Source organism: Hippoglossus hippoglossus, chromosome 23 (assembly GCF_009819705.1).
Source record: "Hippoglossus hippoglossus isolate fHipHip1 chromosome 23, fHipHip1.pri, whole genome shotgun sequence".
NCBI classification, from domain to species: Eukaryota; Metazoa; Chordata; class Actinopteri; order Pleuronectiformes; family Pleuronectidae; genus Hippoglossus; species Hippoglossus hippoglossus.
Genome location: NC_047173.1, coordinates 267,388 through 289,582, shown reverse-complemented (window position 1 = coordinate 289,582; position 22,195 = coordinate 267,388). Strand labels below are relative to the sequence as shown.

Sequence of the window (22,195 nt, the reverse complement as noted above, 5' to 3'; positions counted from 1 at the left end):
TAGTAGTGTGACATAATATCAAGTGAAATCTAACCCAACTCACCTCTGTTACTGCAGAGAACAAAACCATGAAAGAGAACATTTTGGAATTAGAAGCACGCAGTATGAGCTACAACTTGGTTTTAACTGGCATTTCCGAACAAACTCCAGAGGACCCATAAACATCTATCAAGGAATTCATGACCATGCAACTCAAACTACCTGCAGAAACCCTCAACAACTTCACCTTTCACAACAACAACCTACCACGAACAATTGTTGCTAAATTCGAACACTATAAACAACCAACACTATAAACAAAAAAAAAGAACTAACTATGGACTCAACAACCAATATCCATGTGACATTTTACGGCAAAGCAAACAACCTCTACCAATCCAGAAAAGAAATGAATTTTGTAAGGGAAAAAAACTGTCCTTTCTGTAGACAAATTATACATGGAAGGACAGTTATACTGTGATAAGGACTTAACCGCAGGACTTTTCTAGACCACACACCCTCAGTCACAGCTACATAAACTCCAATGTAAACACATCTAACTTAACCTACCCCCCCCCCCCCCCCCATTGCCTTGTTATGCACCACCACATTTGCATTCTGCTGGTCTTTTTGGTATGTTTGTATATTTGATATGTTTGTTTTCTTTCATCGTTGTGCTTTGTGTATTTCCTCATTTGTGCCTTTCAATCTACACTGCTCAAAAAGATTAATGGAACACAACCTGTATCTTAGATCCCATTCCTACAAAATTACTTAAAGAAATTCTGCCCCTAATTGATAGTATGTTACTGAACACAATCAATCTCTCATTATCATCAGGATATGTACCACAGTCCTTTAAACTAGCTGTAATTAAACCCCTTCTCAAAAAACCCACCCTGGACCTGGAGGTTTTATCCAACTACAGACCGATATCTAACCTCCCCTTCCTGTCTAAAATTTGTGAAAAGGTTGTATCCAATCAGCTGTGTGAGTTTCTCCAGGAAAGTAATGTATATGAAGACTTTCAGTCAGGGTTTAGAGCTAATCACAGCACGGAGACAGCCTTGGCAAAAGTCACTAATGACCTTCTAATAGCTTCAGATCAGGGATTTGTGTCTGTCTTCCTCCTGATAGATCTTAGTGCAGCATTCAACACTATTGACCATCAAATTTTATAACAGAGACTAGAACAGTTAATTGGCATTAAAGGAACCGCCCTAATCTGGTTTAAATCCTATTTTCCAGATCGATTCCAATTTGTGCAAATAATGATGAGTCATCTGTGCACACCAAAGTTAACCTAGGTGTTCCACAGGGCTCTGTGCTCGGCCCAATTTCATTCTCATTATATATGCTTCCACTAGGAAATATTATCAGGACACACACTCGACATTTCCCTTGCTTCCAGTCAAACAGTCAGGAACTTGGGAGTGATCTTCGACCCCGATTTGTCTTTTAATTCTCACTTTGTTGATTATGATGGTGGATCGCGAATCAGAGAACGTGATAATAATGGCGGATCCTGTATCGTGTTGGCATCTGACCATGGACTATGATTACAACAAGACTGCTTGATATACAATATTGATACTCAGATACTCCATCATTTCATTTACCTTCCATTATGCTACAAAGTGTTTATTCTAATCAATGCTGCAAATAGAATTGCACTTCTGTCCGTCCTGGGAGAGGGATCCCTCACATGTGGCTCTCTCTGAGGTTTCTACCTTCTTTTTACCCTGTTAAAAGGTTGTTTTTTTGGTAGTTTTTCCTTCCTCTTATTGAGGGTTCAGGGCAGAGGAGGTCACACCTTGTTAAAACCCTATGAGACTAATTGTGATTTGTGAATATGGGCTATACAAATAAAATTTGATTGATTGATTGAAAACTTAAATTACACAGAGGATCTCAATGAACAAAATATTCACATTGAAAATCTTTACTGATATACATTGTGTAATTCATTGAGAACAAATAACGTAAGAAGGGTCAATGGAAACCAAAATCATTAACCCCTTGAAGCTGGATATAAAATCACACCAAAATCAGAGTGAAAATTTGAAATCACAGGCTGATCATCTCATAAGGTTGTTCAGTAGTGTGCATGGCCACCACGTGCCTGTATGTAATATCTACATTGGCTGGGCATGCTCTTGATGAGTCAGCAGATGGTGTCCTTGGGGATCTCCTCCCAGACCTGGATCACGGCATCATAAAGCTACTGGATAGTCTGTGGTGCTACTTGGCGGCGACGGATACACAATACATAATGTCCAAGAAGTTCTCAATCGGATTCAGGCCTGGAGAACGTGAACGTAAGTTAATGGCATCATTGCCTTTTCATCCAGGAACTGCTTACACACTCTGGCCACATAAGGCATTGTCCTGCACCAGGAGGAACCCAGGGCCCACTGCACCAGCGTAAGGTCTGACAATCGCTCTGGGGATTTCACCCTGTTACCTAACAGCAGTCAGGGTACCGTTGGCTATGACATGGAGGTCTGTGCAACCCTCCAAGGATATGCCTCCCCAAACTATCACTGACCCACCACCAAACCAATGATGCTGGATGATGTTAGAGGCAGCATCACGTTTGCCACAGCATTTCCAGACTCTTTCACGTCTATCACAAGTGCTCAGTGAGAACCTGCTCTCATCTGTGAAGAGAATGGGGCGCCAGTAGCGAACCTGCCAGTTCTAGTGTTCTCTGGCCAATGCCAATCAAGCTGCAGGGTACTGGGCTGTGAGCACAGGTCCCACAAGAGGACTTTGAGCCCTCATACCACCCTCGTGGAGTCTGTTTCTGACAGTTTGGTCAAAAACAAGCACACCAGTTGCCTGCTGGAGGCAATTTTGTAGGGCTCTGGTAGTGCTCCTCCTGTTCCCCAAAAAGGAGCAGATACTGGTCTTGTTGCTGTGTTGATGCCCTTCTAGGACCTTGTCCAGCTCTCCTCGTGTAATGGCCGGTCTCCTGATATCTCCTCCCTACTCTTGAGACTGTGCTGTGTGACACAGCAAACCTTCTTGCGACCCAATGTATTGATGTGCCATCCAGTAGGAGCTTGAGTACCTCTGCAACCCAATTGGGCTGCAGGTACCACCTCATGCTACCAGCAGTGACAAGGACACAAGTAGAACACAAAACTAGAGAAGAATCAGTCAACAAGGATAAGGAGAGAGTAATTGGCTGCAAAGCCATTCCCCTTTTGGGGGTCGTCATGCTTCTGCCTCTCCATTGCACCTGTTGTCACTTTCATTTGCACCAAAGCAGTTGAAATTGATTGACAATAACTTGTGCTTCCTAAAGGGGTTGATCGATATCCCTAATATTTAACTGACTTGGTGACAATTAAGTGTTTTTTTAGCAGTGTGTAAATGTGTACCTCTACGTTTGTATGTCTTTGTTCCATCCACCCCCCATCAACACACTGCACAACCAATAATACACACACAAATAACAACAGCTTGCATAAGAGGATGGCTTCCCCCAGCTCCTGCGGTCTCTCCTTGCCACTACCAGCCAGACTGCCAGACAGAATTGTTCCTTGTAAAGTGTCTTAAGATCTGTTGTTTATGTACCAGCCTGGTTTGGTAGGTGCGGTAGCATTTTTGTTTAACCCATGGTTTCACCTGTTTTTGGATTAGGAGTTAGGTTAGTGACATGTCTTTTTGTTTCTTTAATTTGAGTGGGTAAGTTTAGGTTGTTCGCCTTAAGGTTGTTTTTGTTTGTTGTTTTGGGGGCTCATCCATTTCCTTTTTTTGTTTGCATTTTCGTTTCATTCGGTAAGTTGTGGCAGATAATGTGTTCTTCTGGTTGCCAGTTTTTTTGTTCATATTAATAGGATGGAGTTTCAATTGGATGATTTTGCCATTTTACGGAGCTCCACTTTGTGCTCCGTATTAAGGAGGTGGAGCTAAGGAACAAAGAGTTGGAGCGGCAGGCAATGCACCTGCAGGTGCGAGCTCTGGAGTTGGAGCGGGAACCCCGGCTTGCGTCTGTCACTCCCATTCGGGTAAAATCAACTACCCTCTTCCATCAGGATAGCTTTGATGTCAGCAGACATGTGGCACTTGATCCTCCATTTAGAGAAACAGAGGTTGATTCCTACTTTTGTGCATTTGAGCGTATTGCATCTGCATTACGCTGGCCTAAGGATGTTTGGCAAATATTGTTGCAATGCAAATTAGTAGGTAAAGCGCAGGAAGTCTGTAATAGTCTTACTCTAGACCAGAGCCTAGATTATGAGGTGGTAAAATCTACTGTTCTTCGTGCATATGAGTTAGTTCCTCAGGCTTATCGCCAGAAAATTTGGAACTGTAGAAAAACTAACCAAACTTATGGTGAGTTTGCACATTAAAAAGAGCACATTATTTGATAAATGGTGTCAGGCTACTGAAACTAAGGATTTTGTTACATTGCTACTTGAGGAGTTTAAGAAATGCTTGCCTGAAAATATTGTGGTGTACTTAAATTAACAAAAGGTGTTGACCTTATCGCGAGAAGCAGTGTTGGCCGATGAATTTGTCTTGACACATAAGAATGTGTTTTCCACATCTGTGTCCCGTGATGGGGCAGTTCTATGTGAAAAACAAAAATGCTACCCACCCGTACCAAACCGGGCTGGTACATCAACAACAAATCTTACGACACTTTACAAGGAACAATTCTGGCTGGCAGTCTGGCTGGCAGTGGCAAGAGGAGCTGGGGAAGCCGTCCTCTTATCCTGCAAGTTTGGAGGCTGGAACCAATCAGCTCCCTGGAAACAAACCTACACACTCACAGGCAATCATCCACTCAGTCAGTCATTCTACCCAGACACACCTGAAACACATCACACACAAGCATCACAGCAGAGAGAGAGATGGAGAGAGATCCACAACACAGGCACAATAGATAGCAGCACATACAGCGATGTATAGAACCTTTCACACGACTTCAGGGTCGTAACAGTCCTTAACATCTGCTGGTGGCTGCTAACACCTGCTAACATGTACTGGTAATTGGTGACTTCATTTGTGCAAAAGACCTTCAAACGTACGAGGGATATTCACCATCTTGTCCTACATTCTAAAACTAAAACTGGACCTTCCTGTTTGCCACATTAGAGAGGTTTGACTTTGGGGTATTATTCAATAATTGGATCAAAATTAAATTGAACTAAATTGAACTAAACTGAACTAAATGATCAATGACATTGGTGGACCTGGTATGAGATAATCTCCACATACCTGGAAAAGGAATCGACAACCAGCAGGTAAGTTTTGCATCCCAGGACAAACAGGTCCTGCCCCAACCTTTGCCATGGTCTGTTAGGGCGTTCAGATTGCATGAGTGGTTCTTTGGGATTTTGTTGTTCTTGTTTGGATATTCTGCAGTTGAACACCTTGTTGTTCACTTGCTGACTGAGGCCAGCCCACTACATAGACTGAGAAGCACAACCATTGCACTTCACTACCCCTTGGTGACCCTCATGTAGTCTGGCTAGCACATCATGCTGCATCGCTCATGGTATTACAAGCCGTGTGCCTTTCAGCAGATGGTTGTCTTTCACCTCTGGTGCAGCTTCCTCTGGCCAGTAGCTTTTCAGCATAGTAAAATCAAATCAAATCAAATATTATTTGTACAGCCCATATTCACAAATCACAATTTGTCTCATAGGGCTTTAACAATGTGCGACATCCTCTGCCCTTAACCCTCAACAGGAGTAAGGAAAAACCAAAAAACCCTATTAATAGGGGGAAAAAACGTATAAACCTCAGATATAACCATATGTGATGGAACCCTCCCACGACAGAAGTGCAAAAGATGCCACGTGTTATGGAGAATATCAGCAAAATAGGAGTATTTACAATATTGTTTAGAAAAAACAATTTGTAACACAATGAAAAGTAAATAAATTGAGGAGTTATTGTCAGTAATGGTAGAGTACGTGATGTGTGCATATTGTATATCAAGAAGTCTTGTTGAAAATAATAGTCCACGATCAGCTGCCACCACGATCATGATCCACTGACACTATCGGGATCCACCATCGTGATCCACCATCAGCTGCCACCTCGATCATGGTACACCACCACTATCCACAATCAACTGCCAACACGATACAGGATCCATCAATACGATCACGATCAGCAAACACAATCCACCAATACGATCATGATCTCTGATTCGTTTTCCACCATCATGATCCACGATGCATAATTTCATTTGAGGTATTCACTCTTAAATGATACATTTCTGTTAGGCTTATTTCATATAACTTGTGTTCCATCTTCATTTTGTCTGACCCAGTTACATCTTTATTGATGCTTACACTTCCACAGACATCCCACAAGTGTTACCTTTATATAGATACCAAGATTATTTATATTGAACATGTACAGTAGTTGCAGAATTATACTGTTGTCACTCTTACTCTTGTCTCCTTGTCAATAAGAGTTTTGGAACTTCAAAGACAGTTAATCGTTTCATGCTTCTATGTTTTTTTATCAAAGTAGTTGTCTATTCATGCCATTTAAAGACTTGCATTTTTCCCATAGAATATGACCATAAACACCACCAAATGTGTATTTTCATGCTGTATGGATTTTAAGTATTTTTTTTTTTTTTTTATGAATTTATGTTGTGAGTGAAGACATTGCTCTGCTAACATGCTGCTCATGCTACCTCTTCTGTGTAAACACAGTGTTAGAAACTCATACAGTCTCAGTTTGGAATGATATTACACCTGAGGGCAGTGGTGTAGTGGTGAATGGCCTCCTCGTGTCGGCCACTGTCTTTCAGGAAGTTGGCATAGTTGTAGTGGGCTTTGGCATTGTGAGGCAGAGTCTGGATACCAGACCTGAAATAAGGAGGAAGAGAAGGAAGAAAAGAAGAGGAGGCATGATGTTGATCTGAAGAAAGACAAAAATGGTTATCGGCAATCCCTGTTGGAACAAAACATCTGTCAAGGAAAGAAAAAATGTAGCCCTATATGGACTACATTTATGATTATATGGGGTGAGATAATTTTGATATTACTTGCACTGATCAGTGCTTTTAATCCTGTCTGGCATATAGGTATGTATCATGACTTCAGAAAGTATTCAGACTCTTCACTTCTTATTGTGGTACAGAATTAAATTTTAAAGTATTAAAAAGGTCCCTCATAATTCAAACATAACATGTGTCCATAACAGTAGGCAATCAATAATTACAACGTGAAAACAAGTATTGCAAATTTAGTGAATATCAAAAACTAAAATCTTTATCTTAACATGTCATTCAGTAATTTGTAGATGCCTCATTGGCAGCTCTATCAATTTTCAGTCTTCTTGGGTAAGTCAGTACAAGATTTGTAGATCTCGATTTGGGTAGTTTATTCCATTCTTACTGGGAGATATTCTCAAGCCCTATCTGACTGGGTGGAATGTGTCTGTCAACTGCTATCTTCAAGTTTCTCTACAGATGTATTACCACCACTGGTGCAATATTCCCTCCAACTATTTCCCAAGGCAAGAAATGGGCCTTATTGAGAGCAAGTCATAAAAACTCAATGACACATTCATGTAAGACTTGGGGGGGGGGGGGGGGGGGGGGGGGGGGGGGGGGGGGCAAGGGAAACAAAGGCTGGAGCCACAACAGGAAAGGGGGCGTGTGTCCTTCACTCATTGGGCCCTGTAAGGGTGAGGATGAAAAAGCTTCATGGAGCCACAACCACATGGCCCCACTACCCACTGGGATAGGAATCAGGCTTGGATGCTATATAGTTCCTGGTGGCAGGCAAAGGCAGGAGCCTCTGTGTGCTGACGTCTGGCATTGCAGACTAGTTCTAGGGACATGGAATGTCACCTCTGGTGAGGAAGGAGCCTGAGCTGGTTGAGTGGCACCAGCTAGAAATAGTTGGGCCCACCTCAACGTATGAACATGGTTTCCTCAACCATAAACTAATTTTAAGGAGTTACCCAGGGTGACAGGAATTTTCCCTGGATAATGACAGGGTTACCTCTTTGTAACTTCAAGTTGCTGAGGAGAAAGCTCTGGGTGCTGTGCGCTTATGCATCAAACAGCAGTTCAGACTACCTGACATTTTTGAATATCCCTAGGTGGGGTCCTGGAAAGGGTTCCACCTGGGGTCCATTAAATCCTGCTGTTGCACTTCAATGCTGGGGGCAATGTTTGGGAGTAATGACCTATCTGATCTGAACCTGAGCAATGCCTTGTTATTTGACTTCTGTGCGAGATTGGCCATAAATAACTCCATGTTCAACCATAAGAGGGTACATAAGTGTACCTGCTTCAACAACACCTGAGCAGCACCAACAACTGATTATCTACTTTGAGGTTGTATCATCAGATCTGTAGTTGTATGTCGCAGACACAGGTAAAGAGAATTAAGGGCTGTCAACTAATCAGCACCTGATGAGGGATCAGTGCAATCCAGAAAAGACTTGGCACACCCAAATTTATAGTGAGGGTGAACTGCCTCCTCCAGAAGATAATCCTGGCATCCTGAGGGAGGTTGGGGACATGTCCATCCTCCCAGACTGTCTTGGAGGAGAACTGCTGAAGAATATTGGCAGGCGGTAGAAAGAGAACTTCATAGCACCCCATCCTACACAGTCTCTGTGGATGAAGCAAAGTTTGAAGAGTCGGGGGAAGCATCATCTATTTCCCTGGCAGAGGTCACAGAGGTAAATAAGAAGCTCCTCGGCTACAAGAAGCCAGAGGTAATAAGATTTGCCAGAACCAGTTCAGTTTGAAAGGTAAACTCCAGTTAAGTTTAAGACAGATGTCAAGGATATTTATAACAAACTGGATGCAGTTGAGCACAGTTCAGACACGCCAAAGGATCTGAATACGTACTTATAAATGGGAGATTTAGATTTCAGATATAGATTTTTAGTCACTGTGCTAAAACATGTTTTCACTCTGTCATTATAGATAATTGGGTGTAGACTCATGAAGAAATCCATTATCTATTTAAATCTACAACACAGTACAACACAATAACGCAGTGTGCTGTTAAATACTGCTATTCCATTTTTTTTTGTGCCTAATTAGCAATGTAGGCTCATAAAATGTAAATGAGTTACAACTTTAACATTCTTGGGGAGACTTTTGGCTTTCCTTTTTTGCTTTGTCTTGCTGAATTTCCATATCTGTTACAGAACAAATCCTTAAATTTCTCAATGGTTAAAATGCCCTCTGGAATTATGTATCAAATTACAGAAGAGCACAGTCAATATTTCATTCACTCCCTCTGCCTGTAATGTTAATCATGTCTAAATGGGGCTTTTGTCAGTGTTACATATAAAAGCATATTCAAACAGATGTCATTTATCATGGAGGGAGAAAGAGAGAGGTCATAGATAAATGAATGAACAACATGCAGGGTAGTTTGACAGTCAGATAAGCTGAACAACATCATATTAGTATCATGTATGTAACTGACCTACTGGTTTGTGTACATGTGTAAACATATAAACATATCCATCCTGTTAATCACAAGACACACACACACACACATTCTTAAGCCTACATTTGCTTACATTCTGGCACAATTAAAGATCTGGTGAACTAGGAATGTGCAGTCCTGACTGCAGTCTCCCTATGGATGTACAGACAACTGTCACTGGATTACTGTGGCCCATTCTTCATAGCTGAGATCAGAATGGGGGGGGGTTGTTGTTCCACCTTTATACAGGCAGCAGAAGTCACAGGGCTGAAAATATGTTTGTGAAAAGGGAGAGCTGGCATGGGAGAACACAAGCCAGCAGACACACATTAAGACTTTGATCTGCAAACCAGGTTACCTGATGTCTGATTTGGCAGCAATTAATTATTGAACTGATACTTAATTTTATTAAATGCATATTAAAATGTTGTGGCAGATGTGGCAATAAAGTAGAAAGTAAGAGTCTTTTGAAAATTAAAATATCATACATGACATCAATCTCGTTGTAATTCTACATATCACTGTTTTGAAAAGATGAGTTTTGAGTCTTCAGAATAATTCCCCATGCTGCATGTGAGTGGACTGTCATTACAGTATGTTTATTACAGACATCCACATTCTACATGTAAAAGCATAAAGCATTTATTGTGTGCCAGATGTCATTGTGAAATTAACATTTGTTCTCTCTCTCTCTCACTCTCTCGCTCTCTCACTCTCTCACTCTCTCACTCTCCTTACTGGAAAAGGGCCTCCCTGGTTAGCCAGACATGGTTCTGCTGGATGGTCTTCCAGGAGAAGAGAAGTAGGAGCAACAGCATGGAGACACTGAGGACTGTGGTGCCCCAGCGGCCTACCACTGCACACAACCGACCCATGCCATGAGCCACTAAGATACAGTAACCCATACTACAGAAAAGGGAGGGAGGAAGTAAGTAAGGGGTAAGGAGAAAATTATAAGAAGGTTTGGGAGGAACAACGAAGGAGGAAAAGAAAGTAAAGAAATGGATAGGAGGGAGGGTGAGAGACAAAGCAAAAATTAATTGTTAAGTCCTGCTGACTGTTTCCACTCAGCATACTCCTCTTTAAACAGATGTGATATAACTTAATGGCCTAAAATCCCTTGATGTCTCATGGCTGCATATATTTTCACTACAGTTGGCCTGCTGTGGGCTCTTAAAAAAACACAATCTCAATCCCTTTCCTCAAATTTTGTGACCCTGTTACATGGTTGTACTCGGGTGTGTGTGTTTCTCTGAGGCTTCAGATGGTAGGGTTTAGTCCCACACCTTCTAAACACTGGTTCCATCCAAGAGCATATACACTGTGTTAGTACACCTTGTAAAACAGCAGCACAACAAATGGACAGAAGGAAGGCAAGTCTCTGGGGGGGTTGTTGATCCACCTTTATGCAGGAAGCAGTAGTCACAGGGCTGAAAAGATGTTTGTGAAAAGGGAGAGCTGGCATGGCAGGACACAAGCCAACAGACACACAGTAACACTTTGATCTGCAATCCAGCAATTAATTATTAAACGGATACTTCATTTTATTAAATGCATATTAAAATGTTATTCAAAATAATAAAGCTTTACAATACACATATATATAACAGCTTACTGTCACCAATGTGTGCATTGTAAAGCTTGAAAGATGTACAAGTATGATGTCCTACATGATTTTGTATAGTGTGAGAGTTCAGTAAAGTCCGAACAGCACTCTAGTTATGGTTACTTGCAAAAAATCCCAACAAAAGTTGTAACACAACTATGAGCAACAAAGATCTGCATGTGGAAATATGACGATAGATTGGGAGTCATTGTCTCATGTTCCATACATGACAAGATTACATTATCTAATTAGCACCCATGCAAATCTGATACATCCAGTTGTCACGTGTTTCTAGATGATGCTACTTCTGTTCTATTTTCAGTCTTTATTGCAAATGCTGTTTTCTACTTCAGTCAAACATAAACATTTAAATATAAGTTTAGTTGATTTCGCATGTGTCCATTTTGGCTAGTATAAGTGTTAGGTTTCTGTTAATATGTGCCCTTATACTGAAGTCTATGCTTTATTATGATATAACTGGAGCGTGCGCAATAAAGTGAATCACTTCCAGTTCAAGTAAACACCGATGACGGCTGCGTGTGTTATTCCTCCGAGAATCAAGGATATCGGTGCCCGGTTATTCAACCCTTAACGATGGCAACCCTAACAATAAGCCTTTGTGGTTAGTTTTGAGGCCAAAAATATTTCCAATCAACTCTGCTGATGTGGCAATAAAGTAGAAAGTAAGAGTAAAGTTTTTTTTTAAGGGTCTTTTGAAAATTACAATATCATACATGACATCAATCTCGTAATTCTTCATATCACTGTTTTGAAAAGACATTTTAGTTTTGAGTCTTCCCCATGCTGCATGTGAGTGGACTGCTGTCATTACAGTAGGTTTATTACAGTTATCCACATTCTACATGTAAAAGCATAAAGCATTTCTTGTGTGCCAGATGTCATTGTGAAATTAACTTGAACGTCACATCTGTTAAGCCATTTGTAAAGTTTTGATAAAGTTAGCTTAGTTTCAAGCAGCTATCCAATTTCAATAAGGGCATAATAACCAGTTGACCTAATGTTACAGAAACTAACCCATACATGTTGCACAAGAAATGCAGAAACATTTATTTAGTGTCATTTAAAAGGGGAAAATGTTAGTATTTTGGTGTTAGGTAATAAAAGGAACTAAATTTGCTGCTTTTTGAAAACAACAACATAGTGCAAAACGTTCTGGAGACTACATGTGTTCTCTTGAGGAATAAAGAGAATTAAACCTTAAAGTGCCTTTACGTAGTGCAAAACGTAGAGGAGACTAGGTGTGTTCTCTTGAAAAGGAGTAAAGAGAAATCAACTTTAAAGGGATAGTTCACCGAAAAATGAAAATTCACTCATTATCTACGATTATCTATGATTAGTCTGCATGGTCTAAGATTACGATGCCACCCACTGGAGGCTGGTGCAAACAGAGTTAGGAGACATGTGTGTAAAGAGGGACAGAGACGAGCACGAGCACGAGCACGCACACACACACACACACACACACACACACACACACACACACACACACACACACACACACACACACACACACACACACACACACACACACAACTTATTCTCGCAGATTATGACGCAACGCAGTGTTTTAACTTCATTGTTGCAGAAGAAGCGACGCCCTGTTTATCCAGGAACATAAATATGAATAAAGCAGGTTTTTATAATGATCAGTTCGAGAAACAGGTGAACCAGGTACGTGAAAGAATTAAACTTAAAAACACGCAAACATAGTTTCTAAACAAGAATCTCATATGATGCCGTGTGACTTACTTAAAATAAAGAGAAGGTGGCAAGGACAAGTGTTTTGAGCCTCTTACAGCTCCCATGTTCGAGGAGTTTTAATTTTAATTCATAAAACAATACCATTCTGTGTAGACAATTCAATGATTGAGCCTAAGGGCCAATGTATTATACTTTAAGGAAGCTTATTATATGTATATATATAACAATTTAATATCAATAGGGGGGTGCGAAAAGGATGCCCTTTGTCTCCTCTGCCATTTATATTAGCCATATAACCCTTCGCAATAGCAATTAGGACACAAACGAGTATCTCTGGTATCAATCTGGGACAGATAGATCTTTGCATAGCTCTATTTGCAGATTATGTCATCTTATTCCTTACAGATCTAGCAAATTCATTACGATTAATTAACTAATTACGAGCCAACTATTGAGTAAATATATAAATCATTAGAGGTATGGTCTAATATGCCAATCTTTTTAATAGGGAGAATAAATGTACTTAAAATTAATATCCTTCCAAAACTATTATACCTGTTTCAAAACATACCTCTAGCCCTACCGCAGTCCTATTTCAATAGATTGAGGAAAACATGCTCAAATTTCATCTGGAATAATAGACGAAATTGATTACGTTTAACATTGTTGTACTTGGCGTATGAAAGTTTGAAAAATATAATGTCTCCTTTCACTGCTTTGCAGACGACATTCAAATATACTTGCCCCTGAACCAAAAAACTAAGACATCACTGCAGCCCCTCTTTGACTGCTTAAATGACGTAAAATCATGGATGGATTCAAACTTCCTCAAATTAAACAACAATAAGACTGAGGTTATCATATTTGGACAATCTGAACTGCAAGATATGGACAATCTTGGGCCTTTGGCTTCTTATACTCACTCCACTGTAAAGAGTCTTGGTGTTCTTTTTGACAGGGCTTTTAATTTTGAAAAGCAAATTTCCACAGTAGTCAGAGGTAGCTTTTTTCAACTGCGACAAATAGCGAAGGTAAAGGCCTACCTCCCACAAAAAGACCTAGAGAGAATTATCCATGCATTCATAACCTCCCGTCTGGATTATTGTAATTCCCTGTATGTAGGCTTAGACAAATCATCCATTAAATGCCTGCAGCTAGTCCAAAATGCTGCTGCTCGCCTGCTGACTAGGACAAAAAAGAGAGACCATATCACACCCATGTTGTGCCTCCTACACTGGCTTCCTGTTTGTCACAGGATCGTTTTTAAAATCTTACTTTTAACTTTTAAATCTCTTAACGGACTGGCACCGTCTTACTTATCCGAACTTCTCTTTATGCACACTCCAGTTAGGGAACTGAGAGCAGCCACTCAACTGCTCCTTGACAAACCTCAGACAAGGCTAGTGACCAGACCTGTGGAACAACCTACCACTTCACATCAGATCTGCCCCGTCTTTAACAAACTTTAAATCGCTATTAAAAACACACCTGTTCTCCCAGGCTTTCTGCTCGAGTTGAGTATGTTTCATCGCAGCTGATTTTATTTATCTTATCATATATCTTTTATTTTATTTTATTTATTTATTTTATTTTACATTTATAATTGTATTTTATTTGTATTACTTGCACTATAATGTATTACCTTTTTACTTTTGTTGTACCATTACTCCTGTAAAGCACTTTGGTCAACCAAGTTGTTTTTAAATGTGCTATATAAATAAAATTGACATCGACATAAACTTTCATCCCGCAATCAATTATTGACTCCTCCTCTTCTCTCTAAAATGGAACGTGTAATCTCTGATAACTGTCATACTGAAGGGCGTATTTCAGCATTGTACGATATTAACTCATCTGAATTCTTTATGGACAGGCTAAAAGCTTGGAAAGAGGATATACAGAAGGATATTTCCTTAAATGACTGGGGTGGGATATGTGCGGAGACACACAGATGAACAGTGAATACCAGATTAAGACTGATACAACACAATTGGCTGATGGTCACCTACATAACACCAGCTAGACTACACCAATTCAATAATAACATTCCAGATACCTGTATTAAATGCAAAACAGTCAAAAGGCACACTATTTCACTGCATTTGGAGAGCAGAGAGATGGCAACTTTCTGGTGTGAGATCTCACAAATAATACACTAATACTAAATGTAAAGCTACCTCTTGATCCTAAAATGTTTATTTTAGGTTTATACCCTACCACCCTAGCCATTTCAAGGAATAAACAAAGACTTAAAGATATGTGTCTACTTCATGCTAAGCGCTCCATCGCCTTATCAGGAGGAGTCAACACAAGCCACGAGTGGGCCAATGGCTGAGGGATATGGGAAATTGCTGCGCTATGGAGAAGATTACATATGTTCTGAAAATCTGATCTGGACTCCCTTTTTAAAAACATAACTTTTTAAGTTATTTTGATATGCCCTACGGGATGTCGACAGTGGGAACTGTGGTTGCCCTTGTCTTTTCAGTTTCTTTTTGTTTTATCTTATTCTTTTCTGTTTTCCCCTGTTTGGTTTTTCATTTTGTGTATATGTATGGGTGTGTATGTATGTGTATATTATGTATGTATATATATGTGTTTATGTGTATGTGTGTGTCTGTGAGAATGTATATGTATGTATGTATGCGAATGTGCATGTATGTGTATGTATATATTTATGTACGTGTATGTAGGTATGTATATATCTCTATATGTGTGTCTGTATGTGAATAAATAAATATATATGTATATGTCTGTGTGTATAGGAACATAGGTGTATGTATATATACAGAAGGGTGTATGTATAATATGTTCTTCGATATTATGTTGGAAAATTGCTTCTAAAGACATGGTACAAATAGATTTTTAATGGCTTTTTTATTGCAATGCAAACCTCTATAAAAAACCTATGTCAACACTGTGAAATAAACATTTTCAACCTGGTTATCTAATATTCAGAAAAAAATGAGGTAATACCTAATTTGCATGTTTACTCATGGAATTTCATAAAACCTGCAATACAATGAATAAATGTCCTATTGTATATGATTAACTGACCACATTTCATAGTGATATCAATTAGTTAAAATGTGTAACCTATTTACCTGCAGTGAACAGTACAATTGTAGAAGAAACAAGAATTGAACAAGGATCTAATGGTTTTACACTTGGAAGGTTTTAGAAAAACTGTAGACTTTGGTGATCTTTTGGTGAGAATATCAAACAAAACAATATGTATTGCTATATTTTAAGTCATTATACAAGAGTCAGACTAGAACTATCCATAGATACTGTGGATGCCCACATGCACACACTCACCTCGGCATGTAGAGAACCCTTTCGGCCACAACAAATCCAACCCTGAAGAAAAGGTTACTGGCAGGAATGAATGGAAACACCAGAAACAACACTCCAACCAACACCTCCCTGCTCTCTTGTCTCTGCAAAGAGCGAAAAGGGGGAAAAAAAGAATAGAGAAGACAAACACAGATTGTTCTGAAGCACATGTTGTTTGGGGCACTGCTACACTTTTAGGAGAAGACATTACACATATAGGCTGCGTTCGGAAAAGTTAGTTTTGCTTAGACCCGGAAGTATTTCAGTGGCCCCAGCTGTTCGAATTCTCTAAATGATAAGGAAAAGAGCTGTACTGCTTCTTAACACATCTCCTTTAGCATAGGAAACACCGGACCGTCCTTTATGAAAGGAAAGGAGAAAATGATGCCCCCACAATTCTTTGCGGCAGCAACCTCGTATTTGCACCTGGACACACCCACGTAAATATAAAAAACAGAACAGCTGTTTTATTCTCCTGACACGATCCAGAACTGATGTGAATTCTCACACGATTGTCTGAGCTCCTGATTTCTTCTCTGTCACATCTGTCCAGTGAACAACAAGCTGATTGAACTTAGTTCACAATTTCATTATCAGAACTAAATACTTGTATAAAAGTTACATTATTATACTATTTCAAGATTTCTGTCCTGTTTGTTTTATTTTCATTTTTAACTATTTAGCTGTTTATTTCAGTGAGGAACTGATGGTTAAATGTTGTCTGTGTATAAACTGAAAATATCTTTTCTCAGGACGTGTTATTCTGTTTTGGGAAGGAAACTTTATTATTACTGTCAGCACGGAGTACTGTACATTTTGTGCGTATCTTCTGCTATAAATAAAGTTGTTTAAAAAAAAAAAAAACTTGTCCTTCACATCTGTCCATCTATAATTGATATCGTAATTAATTAGATATTATGGATTTAAGTGTGGCAGTTTTAGTCTGTTTGATTGACACACTGACTCATGGATGGTTGACAGGTAGCACTTCGGACGCATCAGACCAGAAAGTTTAAAATTTACCGGAGGAGCACTGGAGCTGTATTCACATAGTGTTTAGTCAGTTATCTTACGATTACTCAGATTTTTTCATTATATGTAGGTGGAGAAGGTTTTTTACCCCAACAGTTTTACTGTTAATTTGTTTGAATTAGTTTTGTGTTCAACGGGATTATGACTTTTTCTTCTGTAATAACAGACTCAGAGCTGATATCCAGTTTGTCGGTGAGTAAACTCTTGTTTTCTTAATGTTGTACAGTTTTTATCTTTACATGTATTTACTATGCACCCCAAATATTACTGTGTGATTCTAGGTGTTTTGACTGGAAAAGGGGAAACTGTTAGGTGGAACCTGTACACTAATTGTGCCGGGTTCCTCCTGCCATAGGTAGCTGGGGTCTTTCCTTCCTGCCAGTTGTCTTTCCAGGCTGTAACCAGGTCTTTCCCTAGTTACCAGTTGCTCTCTCCACAACAGTCACTGGGTGAATCCGGATGATCAGTTCCGTTTCAACACTATGTGATACAATCTCTTTGTAGATTGCATATACCTGAGATGACATATGTTGGAATGAAGGTGCCAACTGAGGGTTTCCAGGAGGGTGTCATGATGGTACTTTGGTTTTATTTGGAGCATAGGACAAGGTGGAGAATATCCCTTGTATTTTAGAAGGTCTACCGCACTATTTAAAATGCCAACCACCAGTTGATGTTGACGGATATTAGCGACCACCAGCAAATGTTAGGGACATATCTTTAGTTGTGTACCTTAGTGTCATCGGGTGTTTCAGCTTTTTAATCACAATTACGTTACAAGCCCACTCCGCTGAGTGTTCAAAAATCTCAAGCCCGATTGTCTATTCAGTGAGACCGGGAGTGGGCGGAGGGATTCACCTGTCAGTGCACAGGGGAGGAGATTAGAGAAGGGGAGGTTATATAAGGGCTGGGTGTGTGTCAGGGTTTAATATTTTCCTGTACTTAGGTTCCACCATTTCCAAGGTGTTTTCAGTATTTAGTATCTCCTCCTGTTTCATGTTTTCACACTCCGTGTTCTGTTTCGTGTTTTATTTTGTAGTCTCTGTTGCTTGTGTGTTCTTTCTTCACTTCCTGTCTGTGATTGTCTGCACCAGTCCTCATGTGTTACACCTGTGTCAAATTGCCCCTGCCTTTCCTGTGTGTCTGTATTTAAGCCTCGGTTCTTCCCTTTGTCCTTGTCGGATCGTCGTCGTATGTCTCTTGTCGTATGTGTTCTCGTGTCTACCCGTATACCCGTCCTAATCTCCTGTCCTGTCCTCATCTCCTGCCCTGCTATCCTTGTACTTCTGTATCCAGTGTCTCCTGAGCCTCTGCACCTCTGCACCCCCCGTGTAAGCTTCCTGTATTTTCTCCCTTTGTGCTCCCAGTTTTGTTTGTTAAAGACTCGTTTCTCTTGTATTAAAATTACACTTTAAGTTTAAACTCTGCGTCTGGGTCCAACTGCCCCCCACACCGTGACAGAACGATCCGACCAAAGATATGGACCCAGCAGAGATTAGTTTTTTTCACGAACAAGTTTATTATTTGGATTGTCTGGTGGACAAGCTGGGTTCACCGGGCACCCAGCACCAAGCAGAGACCCTGGAGGAGATCTCTATTGTGGAGGCATGGCTGAGAGACCGCCCTTGGGTGAGCCATTTCGTCCCGTACCTCGTGGAGGTGAGGGACAGACTTCAAGAATTCCTCAACCCTCCAGTCCCATCCTCAAACCCGTACGTGGGAAGCCGCCTGGCTCGGGGAGGACCCCGCAGCCTCCAGAAAGCTTCTGCTGTGGGTGGCAGATGTCGGAGCAGGAACCCCCCCTCCTCTCTGGCCTGTTCACAGGCACCACCCTCCAGCCCCATCCACAAACCCGTACGTGGGAAGCCGCCTGGCGTTTGGAGGACCCCGCAGCCTTAGGGAGAAAGTCTCTGCTGGGGGTGGCAGACGTCGGAGAGGGGGCGCCCACAACAGGAACCCCTCACCTCCAGTCCTGGCTGAGCCACAGCTTTCCCCTGTCCTGGCTGAGCCACAGCCTTCCCCCGTCCTGGCTGGGCCGCAGCCGTCCCCCGTCCTGGCTGGGCCGCAGTTCCCTCCTGTTCCGCGCCGGAGGGTCCCGGCTGACGTCACTCCTGTTCCGACGTCGGGGATCCTCGCAGCGTCTCCTTCAGTTCCTGTCCCGCGCCGGAGGGTCCCGGCTGACGTCACTGCTGTTCCGACGTCGGGGATCCTCGCAGCGTCTCTCCCAGTCCCTGTCCCGCGCCAGAGGGTCCCGGCTGACGTCACTCCTGTTCCGACGTCGGGGGTCCTCGCAGCATCTCCTTCAGTTCCTGTCCCGCACCGGAGGGTTCCGACTGACGTCACTCCTGTTCCGACATCGGGGATCCTCGCAGAGTATACTCCAGTTCCTGTTCCGCGCCGGAGGGTCCCGGCTGACGTCACTGCTGTTCCGACGTCGGGGATCCTCGCAGCGTCTCCTTCTGTTCCTGTCCCGCGCCGGAGGGTCCCGACTGACGTCACTCCTGTTCCGACGTCAGGGATCCTCGCAGCGTCTCCTCCAGTCCCTGTCCCGCGCCGGAGAATCCCGGCTGACGTCACTCCTGTTCCGACGTCGGGGATCCTCGCAGCGTCTCTTCCAGTTCCTGTCCCGCGCCGGAGGGTCCCGGCTGACGTCACTCCTGTTCCGACGTCGGGGATCCTCGCAGCGTCTCTTCCAGTTCCTGTCCCGCGCCGGAGGGTCCCGGCTGACGTCACTCCTGTTCCGACGTCGGGGGTCCTCGCGGCGTATACTCCAGTTCCTGTTCCGCGCCGGAGGGTCCCGGCTGACGTCACTGCTGTTCCGACGTCGGGGATCCTCGCAGCGTCTCCTTCAGTTCCTGTCCCGCGCCGGAGGGTCCCGACTGACGTCACTCCTGTTCCGACGTCGGGGATCCTCGCAGCGTCTCCTCCAGTCCCTGTCCTGCGCCGGAGAATCCCGGCTGACGTCACTCCTGTTCCGACGTCGGGGATCCTCGCAGCGTCTCTTCCAGTTCCTGTCCCGCGCCGGAGAATCCCGACTGACGTCACTCCTGTTCCGACGTCGGGGATCCTCGCAGCGTCTCCTCCAGTCCCTGTCCCGCGCCGGAGAATCCCGGCTGACGTTACTCCTGTTCCGACGTCGGGGATCCTCGCAGCGTCTCCTTCAGTTCCTGTCCCGCGCCGGAGGGTCCCGACTGACGTCCCGACTGACGTCACTCCTGTTCCGACGTCGGGGATCCTCGCAGCGTCTCCTTCAGTTCCTGTCCCGCACCGGAGGGTCCCGACTGACGTCACTCCTGTTCCGACGTCGGGGATCCTCGCAGCGTCTCCTCCAGTCCCTGTCCCACGCCGGAGAATCCCGGCTGACGTCACTCCTGTTCCGACGTCGGGGATCCTCGCAGCGTCTCTTCCAGTTCCTGTCCCGCGCCGGAGAATCCCGGTTGACGTCACTCCTGTTCCGACGTCGGGGGTCCTCGCAGTGCTTCTTCAAGTTCCTGTTCTGCGCCGGACGGTCCCGGCAGACGCCACTCCTGTTCCGGCGTCGGGGGTCCCGGCAGCAACCACGCCGGCCCCAGTTCCTGTTCTGCGCCGGACGGTCCCGGCAGACGCCACTCCTGTTCCGGCGTCGGGGGTCCCGGCAGCAACCACGCCAGTCCCAGTTCCTGTTCTGCGCCGGACGGTCCCGGCAGACGCCACTCCTGTTCCAGCGTCGGGGGTCCCGGCAGCTGCGACTCTGGTTCCTGCCCCACGTCCAGGGCTGAGGTCTGCGCCCCTTCATGTTTCGGGACAGCTGCAGAAGCGGCGGTCATCTCCTGAGCCCCTGTACTCTGTCCCTGAGCGGCCAAGGTGCCGTCCTCCTGAGCCCCTGTACTCTGTTCCTGATCGGCCAAGGTGCCGTCCTCCAGAGCCCCTGTACTCTGTTCCTGATCGGCCAAGGTGCCGTCCTCCTGAGCCCCTGTACTCTGTTCCTGATCGGCCATGGTGCCGTCCTCCTGAGCCCCTGTACTCTGTTCCTGATCGGCCAAGGTGCCGTCCTCCTGAGCCCCTGTACTCTGTTCCTGATCGGCCACGGTGCCGTCCTCCTGAGCCCCTGTACTCTGTTCCTGATCGGCCAAGGTGCCGTCCTCCTGAGCCCCTGTACTCTGTTCCTGATCGGCCACGGTGCCGTCCCCCTGAACCCTTCTCTGTTCCTGAGCAGCCACGGTGCCGCCCGCCGGAATCTTTGTTCTCGGTTCCTGATCGGCCACCGCGCCGCCCGCCCGAGACTCTGTTCGCTGCCCCTGACCGGCCTCCGCGCCGCCCGCCCCGAGCCCCGGTGCTCTGTCCAGGAATCCCTCCTCCGGATCCCCCCTCCTCCCTCCCGTCTAAGTGCGAGTTTTGGGCCGTCTAGAATTCGGCCCTTGAGGGGGGGGGTACTGTCAGGGTTTAATATTTTCCTGTACTTAGGTTCCACCATTTCCAAGGTGTTTTCAGTATTTAGTATCTCCTCCTGTTTCATGTTTTCACACTCCGTGTTCTGTTTCGTGTTTTATTTTGTAGTCTCTGTTGCTTGTGTGTTCTTTCTTCACTTCCTGTCTGTGATTGTCTGCACCAGTCCTCATGTGTTACACCTGTGTCAAATTGCCCCTGCCTTTCCTGTGTGTCTGTATTTAAGCCTCGGTTCTTCCCTTTGTCCTTGTCGGATCGTCGTCGTATGTCTCTTGTCGTATGTGTTCTCGTGTCTACCCGTATACCCGTCCTAATCTCCTGTCCTGTCCTCCTGTCCGGATCTCCTGCCCTGCTATCCTTGTACTTCTGTATCCAGTGTCTCCTGAGCCTCTGCACCCCCTGTGTAAGCTTCCTGTATTTTCTCCCTTTGTGCTCCCAGTTTTGTTTGTTAAAGACTCGTTTCCCTTGTATTAAAATTACACTTTAAGTTTAAACTCTGCGTCTGGGTCCAACTGCCCCCCACACCGTGACAGTGTGTCTTTTCAAATCCCATTGTCTGAGACCATGCTGCCACACCACTAAGTTTGTTTTATAGAACTTTGATAGATATATATATATATAACTGTGAGTATGCCTACATGCTATGCATCCTAAT

General features: G+C 43.6%; 1 protein-coding gene across 6 annotated transcripts in view; it reads right to left on the bottom strand.

The window, feature by feature from the left end:
* tmtc1 (transmembrane O-mannosyltransferase targeting cadherins 1) overlaps positions 1-22,195 on the bottom strand; it is a 90,461-nt gene that overhangs the window by 36,639 nt on the left and 31,627 nt on the right. For 4 of the 6 annotated variants that reach the window (XM_034578699.1, XM_034578701.1, XM_034578700.1 and 1 more), the window contains exons 8-10: positions 16,066-16,187; positions 10,158-10,325; positions 6,711-6,824 (exon numbers count right to left, since the gene is read on the bottom strand). In XM_034578699.1, coding sequence (XP_034434590.1) covers positions 6,711-6,824; positions 10,158-10,325; positions 16,066-16,187 — 404 coding nt within the window. The remainder of the gene's footprint in view (positions 1-6,710; positions 6,825-10,157; positions 10,326-16,065; positions 16,188-22,195) is intronic. The other 2 variants (XM_034578702.1, XM_034578703.1) reach the window with 2 other exon arrangements.